This window comes from Vanellus vanellus, assembly GCF_965231255.1.
Source record: "Vanellus vanellus genome assembly, chromosome: 1".
NCBI lineage: Eukaryota > Metazoa > Chordata > Aves > Charadriiformes > Charadriidae > Vanellus > Vanellus vanellus.
Window position 1 is genome coordinate 104,231,196 of NC_138905.1, and position 9,689 is coordinate 104,240,884.

The 9,689-nt window shown below is 49.4% G+C and overlaps 1 protein-coding gene across 1 annotated transcript in view; it reads left to right on the plus strand.

Moving 5' to 3' along the window:
* Positions 1-6,551, plus strand: part of IGSF3 (immunoglobulin superfamily member 3) — a 103,134-nt gene extending 96,583 nt beyond the window's left edge. The window contains exons 9-10 of the mRNA XM_082498230.1: positions 4,734-5,168; positions 5,947-6,551. Of these exons, the coding sequence (XP_082354356.1) occupies positions 4,734-5,168; positions 5,947-6,197 (686 nt within the window). The 3' untranslated portion in view covers positions 6,198-6,551. The remainder of the gene's footprint in view (positions 1-4,733; positions 5,169-5,946) is intronic.
* The last annotated feature ends 3,138 nt before the right edge of the window (positions 6,552-9,689 follow it).

Here is a 9,689-nt window from a genome sequence, read left to right on the forward strand (position 1 = left end):
TGGCAAACACAGCTAGATGGGCTTGGGATTTTGTCACCACTGCATCTGCAAATTTAGTTTTTTACAGGACTTTTGGCAGATTCAATAGGATAGGCTTCTGATTTTATTCACATTTTGATTGAGGATGAGATGGGACAAGCTATCTGTACTTCCCAGGCGTGTGTCCCAGGGGCAGGATCCTTGCATGAAAAGGGGGCAGCAGAGGAGGTCGAGACCCTTCCTGGTGTCCGGGCAGTTTCCCACGCTGATGCTCCCCATTCTGTGGGTGAAGAAGCAGATGCGGGGTGTGCAGCTCCAAGGGTTCATCTGTTGGTTGGGACAAGGGCTCAGGTTTCTTTATGGGGTGGGAGTTGGCTATGAAGAGCCTGCCTCTATATGGACAAGGCGGTACTTACGGACTTCCTGGCCACCCTTTTGCTGTTTATAGTGTTTCAGGCAGATCCTGCTGCCTAACACCACTGTTTTAGCCATGCCCAGACACAGGGAGGCAGGCATCAGGGATCGCTGCAGGTGCTTCTTGGTTTTGCCAGGGTCTAGTGGGGTAAAAAGTGCTACAGAAGTTCAAACCAAGGAGGAAACTCCAGTTTCAAAGGTTTGTGAAATAGAATAGAATAGAATAGAATAGAATAGAATAGAATAGAATAGAATAGAATAGAATAGAATAGAATAGAATAGAATAGAATAGAATGTTTCAGTTGGAAGGAACCTGCGATGATCATCTAGTCCAACTCCAACTGCCTGACAACTTCAGGGCTGACCAAAAGCTAAAGCATGTTATTAAGGGCATTGTTCAAATGCCTCTTAAACACTGACAGACTTGGGGCATCGACCATCTCTTTAGGAAGCCTGTTCCAGTGTTTGACCACCTTCTTGGTAAAGAAATGCTTCCTAATGTCCCATCTGAAGCTCCCCTGGCACAGCTTTGAACCATTCCCACGTCCTATCACTGTGTACCATGGAGAAGAGCTCAGCACCTCCCTCTCCATGTCCCCTCCTCAGGAAGCTGTAGAGAGCAATGAGGTCACCCCTCAGCCTCCTTTTCTCCAGACTAGACAAACCCAAAGCCCTTAGCCGCTCCTCATAGGACATTCCTTCCAGCCTTTTCACCAGCTTTGTTGCCCTCCGCTGGATGCATTCAAGGAGCTTAACATCTTCTTAAATTGTGGGGCCCAGAACTGCACACAGTACTCCAGGTGAGGCCACACAAACACTGAATACAGCGGGATAATTACCTCTTTTGACTGGCCGGTTATGCTGTGTTTGGTGCAACCCAGGATGCAGTTTGCCCTCTTGGCTACGAGGGCACACTGCTGACTCGTATTGAGGCTGCTGTCAACCAGCACCCCCAGATCCCTTTCTGCAGGGCTGCTCTCCAGCCACTCTTCTCCTAATTTATACTTGTGCCCAGCCTTACTCCATCCTAGATGCAGAATCCAGCATTTGGACTTGTTAAATTTCATCCCATTAATCATTGCCGAATACTCCAATCTATCTAGATCCCTCCACAAGGCATCTTGTCCCTCAAGAGAGTCAACAGCATCTCCCAGTTTGGTATCATCGGCAGACTTGCTAATGGTGCATTCAACTCCTGCATCTAGATTGTTGATAAACATATTGAACAGAAATGGCCCTAGAATTGAGCCCTGAGGAACACCACAGGTGACAGGTCACCAGCCAGATGTAGCCCTATTCACTACAACCCTTTGAGCTCTGCCTTTCAGCCAGTTCTTCACCAGTGCACCATGATCCCACTTATCCCACAGCTGGACAGATTGTCCAGGAAGATGTTGTGAGAGACAGTACCAGAAGCCTTACATCCACCACCTTCCCTTCATCCACTGGGTGGGCGACCTTATCGTAGAAGGATATTAAATTAATTAAACTGGACTTTCCCTTTGTGAACCCGTGTTGACTGTGCCTGATGATTGCATTATTCTTTAAATGCCTTTCAGTAGTACCCAGTATAATCTTAATTCTTCCAGGAACTGAGGTTAGACTAACAGGTCTGTAGTTCCCTGGGTCTTCCCTCGAGCCCTTTTTGTAAATCAGAGTAACACTGGCTAGCTTCCAGTCAGTGGGGATCTCCCCAGACTCCCAAGGCCTTCGGATGATGATTGAGAGGGATCCTGCCATAACATCCACGAGTTCCTTCAGTACTCTGGGCTGGATCCCATCAGGCCCCTTGGCTGATACAGCTGGTCTTTCGCAATTTCAGTATCCACAAATGGAAAAATCACTGTTTCCACACTTGTGTTATACTAACACCCATTATTATTAAAGTAATCGTATCGGATTGATCAGTATTATTAAAGACTGAGGCAAAAAAAGCATTGAATGCCTCTGCTTTTTCTTCATCCCTATCAGTCAGATGACCATCTTCAACAAATATCGGTCCAATGTTTTCTTTAGACCTCCTCTTGCTATTAACATACTTTAAAAAGCCCTTCTTATTATCTGACAAAACACTGGCCAGTTTCAACTCTCATTGAGCTTTGGCCTTTCATGTCTTCTTGCATATATGAAACAGAGCTCTAATCTTCCTGTGAAGCTTGACCTCGCTTCCAGAGATCATACAATTTCTTTTTCTGCTTGAACTCCATGAGGAGTTCCCTGTTCAGTCAAGCTCGCCTTCTGCCCCGCTTGCTTGACTTACGATGCAATGGGATTGCCTGCTCCTCTGCTTCGAAAAGGTCGTTCTTAAAGACTGACCAGCACTCATGGACTCCTAAGCCCTCAAAAGCAGATTCCCAGGGTATTCTGCTAAGTTTCGTCTGTTCTAACCACAGATAAGCTGCAAGGACAATTTACCTTGGAAAATATGGGTTCCCTAGTTTTTGAGACGAATGACTCAAGATTAAATATCTGTCTTAAAGGCTGTAGGTCAAATAACACTTGTGGTCCTCATTTGCTGGGTACTTTTCAGCATGTAAAGCAACCACTCTGCAAATACTGCTGTGGTACTTTATGCCTGTCCATTCCAGCGAGGTGTCAGCTTGGCAAGAGTGTAAGATTCTGGAAAGATTTTAGTGGTCATTACTGGCAGAGATTTTTGCTGCAGAGGAGGAGCTTGCTTGGGAAAGGTCCTTGCTTGCAGGTCCTTGCTTGGGAAACTTTGCTGGCCAAGGTGGCTTGAGCAGAGACCAACCCCAGGCAATCCCTGTACCCTGCATGCCTGCGTGGTTGTAAATGCAGCTCTTCATCCAGGCTGAGAACTGCCAGCCCTGATGGAGGAGGAAAATCCTCGAGGCTCATTTTGAATTGCGTAAGGATGCGAAGTGGGAAGAAGAGAGGGAGTTGGGGGTGCACTAATTGGAGATAATTTTTTTTCTAAAAGTGCTTTGTTGTTGTTTGTTTTACTTTCATGGCAGCCAGTAGCTAACAAAATGACTAACCTTAAAAATAGCGGAACTTGTGACTCATGTCTCATCAGTTAGGATCTCTATGCTTATCTTTCAGGGCTGTAATCATGAGCAATTGGAAAAAAAACCCTCTCAGCATCTTCAGACAGCAGTTCTTCTCTTTCTGCTTAGCCTGCTGAGGTGGGGGAGGCTTTGTGTTGGTTTTGACAAGCCATTTCCTTCCCTTCCTCCTTTTTACCTCGGTAGTCTCTGAAATCTCGGGACTTACCTCATTCCTGTTTCTGCTCAGGAGTCATGCCGGGGAAGATGTGAACTGAAAACACCCGTGTTGCCTATGGCGTGTAGAGCTCTGGCTTTAATGAAGATTTTCCTTGTGGGACCATTTAAAACGTGTAGGGCAGGTGCTGTAATGAGGAGCCCCGCAGCTGATGAGAGCTGGGGGACAGCAGCCCCCTCCTGCAGGGACTCCCGGGGTCTGCGCGAGGGAGGGCTTGCCCAGCTACCTTCCCTGGAAGAGAAAGCGCCTCTCTCTTTGGCGAGCTATCAGCTTGCCCTTCCGTCTCAGCCCCCGTGTCGGAAGGGCCTTTTTAATCTTTAAATGAAAGCTTAGATCCGGACTGATTGTGATCCCTGGAGTATGTGTTCCCTGGCAAGATGACTAAACCACATGTTAATTGCTCTTGAAGTCAGCCTTTAATCAACTCATCTTAGATTCTGGCCACTGCATCTCAGCTAGGTAAAAGCGTCTCTAGCCTTGCTGCAAGGACTAGAAAAAAAATGAGAGGCAGACTTTTGGAAGCACCCTTGCTGTGTTTATGCTGAGGACATCTCCATGGAAGAACCTCTTACGTAAATAACTTCCCAAATTGCTGGAAAAAATGCTCTCCTCTTCTGTCATAGTGATTTTCAAGTTCTTTGAGCGCTCTCAAAGAAATAAAAAATAAGTGTGGAGTGCAATGCTCTTTGCACCAGTAGCTGGGGAGTAGTAGTACGTCGCTCCTCAGCACATGCACCAAACCTTGGTATTTCCTGATGTGTTCTTGTAGTGCATCTGGATGAGCTGCAGCAGCTTTTTCCTCTCACACACGTGCCCATTAGTTGGTGCGAGGGTCTGCAAGGGCAGGGTGGTAGCACAGCGCTTACAGCCAGCTCCTGTTTGACCCTGTGCCAGGGGGCGCATGGTGAGGTGAGGATGCTGAGCCTGCAGGGTTGACCACAGAGGTACCCATGGGACTTGGCAGGCTGCATCAAGCCTTTGGGTTTTGCTTGGATTGTGCCCAGCACCGGCATTGTGACAGTCAGTCTGTGCCAGGGCAGGGTGGCTTCGATGGCAGCATTTTGCTCAGCGCTCACCTCTCCCATTTGTCATCTCAGATCCCACCTTGCAGGTGGACACGGCCACCGCCAACCTCACGGTGCAGGAGAAGGAATCCTTCCCGCTGGACTGCAGCATCCTGTCCCGCTCCAGCCCAGAGTCCCATTTTGCAGTGACGTGGTTCAACCTACGGGCCAAAGAGGCAGGTGGCCGCACGGAGGAGGACGAGGAGGAGGAGGCGGAGGAGAGGGAGGCAGTGCTGAGCGTGGGCCCTGATGCTGTCTTCAGCCCTGAGGCCAGTCGCTGGGAGGGCCGCCTGCGATTCCAGAGGCTCTCAGCGGTGCTTTTCCGGCTGACAGTGCTGCAAGCCGGCGGTGCCGACACAGGCAACTACTCATGCCGCGTGGAGGAATGGCTGGCAGACCCCAACGGCGTGTGGTACCAGCTGGCGGAGGAGGAGTCGGGGACAGTCGCTGTTCACGTGCAGGATGCAGGTGAGAAGAGGCAACAACCCTCTTGGGGGCATGGCCCTGGCATCCCCCACATCTTTGGTTCAACCAAGATAAAATGTTCAAGGAGTGAGTGGGACGGGGTCTCGCCTGCACCGGGGCTAATCTGCGGTGCCGGTGCTTTTCCAGTCAGCTCAGTGGCGTGTAGCCCAGCTCTTGGCTGAGCTTGCACATCTGCGCTGCGCTTAGCTCTGTGCTGGGGCTGCCCACCCCACAGCACTTACTGCCTGGTGTGTCTGGGTCATCAGGGACAGACATTGTGCCCCACTGGGGTTTAGCCTTTCCCTTTGGGAAACACATGTGGAATTTGGCCTAGTTCTGCACAACACCACAACCTGTGGCACAAGGGTGTCCTCCTAGCAACTCTTGAAGCCATCGGATGGTTTAGAAGCCCCAGAGAGGTCATGAGAGTTCTGTGGGCTGTGAAGGGAGATACCCTGGGGTCCTGCCTCTGTGTACCACCACTGAGGGAAACGATGCTTTGCAAGGTTTCCAGCTTTATAAGACAGCAGAAAATCCACACAGAAAGTCCAGGGGGGACTCTCTGGCACTCATGAAACTCTTGGGGGAAATAAACTGAAACATGCCACGCAATAGCTTTTTTTTTGCTGCTCTGTTTACCAATATTGGTATTTTTCTCAGAGCTTCGCTTCCTACGTTGACACAGATTAACGAACATCCGGGTTTTATGTTTCTGAAGAAGTTTATAGGCCACACGTTATAGAGAAGCTGTGAAATGTGACCGTCCTGTGTCTCTTTCCAGGCTCGACCCTGCAGTCTGTCATCTGCTCCAACGACGCCCTCTTCTACTTTGTGTTCTTCTACCCCTTCCCCATCTTCGGCATCTTAATAATCACCATCCTCCTGGTGCGGTTCAAGAGCCGAAACTCCAGCAAGAACTCGGAGGGCAAGAATGGAGTCCCCTTGCTGTGGATCAAAGAGCCTCACCTCAACTACTCTCCCACTTGCCTAGAGCCACCGGTCCTCAGCATCCACCCGGGAACCATAGACTAAAGAGGCAGAGGCACCCGGAGGGACATGCAGAGAGAGAGAAGCAGAGACACACCGGGATCCCTAAGGATCAGAGTGGGTTTTGTTGTTCTTGTTTCATTTGTTTCACTGTTTGTGCTCCAGCATGGCGGCTGAGCTCTGTGGAGTGCCCAGCTGGCAGGGACAGAAGGTCCAAGGCTTCCTCCAGCGCCTGTGGGAACACACCCCCTCAGCCCAACAGATGGAGGGTCCCTACACTTGCTGTACATAGCGGATGGTCCTCTCGGATTAATTTTGCTCCCGCCAATTGCTGTCCTTTGGGCTGTTACTTTTTTGTTGTCGTTTCTTTTTTGGTCACTCCAAGAACTGTAGGCTTCCCCTGCCCTCTGCACAGTGAGGAGATCCCAGGGGGCTTTTGGTCCAGGGGCAATCTTTTTGGAAGTAAATGTATATGTTTTCCAAAACAGACTGTTGTTTTCCTCGTCAGACTCAGTGCCATGGTGAAGGAGGTCTTTTCCCTAGGTGCGCTGAGCTAGCTCCTCCCTCTTCCAAAACAGACAAAGCCAGGTCCACCTCTGAGGAGTTAGCTGGGCTGTTGGGAGGTCCATCTCAAAGGCTGGCTGTAGCCTCAGTATCTTCTTGCCTCCATCTTACTGTTCTCTCAGAAGGGGACAACTCACCTTTTGGGAGCATTTCCCGGAGAGACTGCCTATTCAGCGTACTTGCGGTCAGGACAAAAGCAATTTAGTTTGTCTCCAGGAACTGAAGGGGGAGATGGAAGGAGGACACCTGAAAGCCCTGACTTTGTTGGTAGCAAAGAGGGTCCTCGTACGGTCCAGCTTACCAGAGTTGTGCTTCTCCCTGGTGTCCATGCTGCCACCTCTGACGAGGCAGGTCCCCTCTGTGCCCCAGTCGCCTGGGGGCAGGTGGCTGGATCCAGTCTCTGAAGACTTCAACATGACCAAAGTAATGACTCCAGAAAGGGGGAAAGGGAAAGAAAGCTCCACGGTTGGGTTCGCAGCCCCTGAATGGTTCAGCCAAGGAGCCCAGGTGCAGCCACACCACGCAGCAGGGACATGCAATTAACCACCGTGTCTTACAAGTTTCCCTGTGGCTTGCACTACTTCCCGGCACGAGCTTGGACAAGACAAGGAGTCTGCAGCACATTGGCACCCTGGGGGCTTCCCTGTCCCCTTGGGCCACAAGAAATTTCCCCCTGTGCGTGCGTGTGCATCTGCCACTTTTTGTTCCTGGGGCTTTAGGAGGAGAAACTGTTTCTCCATAAGCTCCCCCTCCTGGCAAAGTCACCTGCTCTTGTCGTAGACAGTTGCTGTGGCAGGAAATGCTGTTCTTTCTGTGAAAGATATGGCTTTCGCAAACCAAACCAGGGCTCTTGCCGCATGGGGCACCGGAGCTCCCGTACCCCGTAATGCCAAGTACCCCTGCCCTGTCCTGTGGAGGGAACCGCCTCCTCCCCCATACGCCCTAAGCGTTATGTGTGGCGGAAGAAAATGTTTGCCAAATATGGCCTTTTGTTGTCTTCCTTGATGTCTTCCTGGCAAATCCGGCCATTTATTTTTTGCAGCATGGCTGAAGCCAACTGGGGTGGATGGGCACAGCTGCAAGACACCCCCCCCAACCTCGCAAGAGAGAGGTGCCATACCCACAGCCTCTGTCCTCTTCAGAAGGTTCGGACTGCTCTTTGTGAAGAGAAGGGGACCTCAGCAGATGCTCTGTAGCACTGGTCAGTTAGACCTTTATGCCTTGATGTTTCAGAGGTGGTGAAGCCTCAGGTGGGACATCTGCACCGTGCATCCCCTCTCCCAACTGGGAGGGGGCCCACGTGGCTGCTGACGGTGCCGTGCCAGGGCATTCGAAGTCAGCCACCTCTGCTCCTCCACCAGAACAGCATCGGTTTCTTCTTCCGCTGGGAAGCCCAAATTTCACTCATCCCTCTGCAAAATACGCCTTCTCAAGACATAACTGCTTACTGGCCCCAGCATATGCATAATATCAGGCTCCTGTATATATACATATATATATATATATGTATCACACACCCACACACTTGTCTTCCCTTTTCTGGATAAGGCGTCTGCAAAGAGAGGAGTGGGATGAGAAGTTGAAGGGAAATGAAGAACCGAGGCGCAAACAGCAGCAGCTGCAGCCAGTGGGTATTGTTTCATAAATGTAGTATCTCCTGTACATACTGCTCCCGGGCAGGAACTGCAACTCATTTCAGCTTTAAAGAAAAAAAAAAAAGAAAAAAAAAAAAAAAAAGAGAAAATGAAGTCGTCAGGAGCCGTTCTTTTGCGGGAGAGCACTGTGCTGCATCCAAGCCATGCTCCTCCTCGCCAGCCTGTCTACCCTGGAGCAGGGCTCTCCCAGAGGGCTGTCCTCCCCCGGGCCGAAACGAGTCCCTTCCCAGCCTGGCAGTTCCTGCACCGAGCCCGGGCTTTCCCAGGAAGCGGCTCCCATGGTGGTCCCTGAATGTACCTTGCCGGTGACATGTCTCCGTTACTCTGGCAGTGTGTTGCCCAGTCTCAAACTTCTCTCTGTTTTTATAAGGCAGACTCTTCCTGTAACAAGTTTTAACGTGAAGCTTTTCAAACTACTCTCTGCTGTAACTTTCTGTAACGAACCCAAGAAGAAAGAGAGACACCCTATCCATGCATGATGTGGAAAAATGTTTGGGATTTTTTTTAAAAAACAAAAAACTTTGTACTATATTGCACTAAAACATGTTTTATACAACACACCTGAGAGCTGTAGTAAACTGTGTTGAAATTGTGATTCCTATTGCTGCTGGTTTTTGTCAGATTTGGGCTTTCACTATGCCTTTATGCGCACTCCCTGCATAAAGGTGTGCTGAACTCCCAAGCCCGCTCCCCCTTTCAGGCAGCCTCTTCCCCCTCCCACCACCCCAATTCCCTGATGCATCATCTCTCCTCCTGCCCTGGTAGTGCATCTCCTCTCTCTTACAAGCCGGAGCTTGCAGAAACCTTGCACCCTCTGGCTCTTCATACTTCTCCCTCCCATCCCGTAATTCATCCCATAATAGAACATAACATTTAACAGAGGCACGTCAGGTCTATTTATTGAATGAGGTGCACCAGTTGGAAATTGCTCTGAAAATAATAAGTACTTTGCTGTGTCACAGTCTGGATTTGAAGAAAAAACTTATTTTTTATAAAATTATCCATAGCAAATGTTAAGCAAATAATCTTTAGTAACCTCGATGTAAGCAGAATAATATAGTTCACTACAGAAGTTGCTTAAGTTGATGTAAAATGCAACCTTTTAATTCTCATTATCCACTTTTACCTTGAATAAGGGTTTGGTCAGTAGTCTTGAACTCCCCCATTAACTGAATTAGGGAAGTAGCATGATACATTCTTACCTGTATAGCAAAAGCGCTGTGAAATTGTGCAAAATGCACTGCCGACACAGCTGTTGGCTTGGGTTTGGGTTTCTTCCACATTCATTCAAAACAAAAACAAAACAAATATCCTCTGC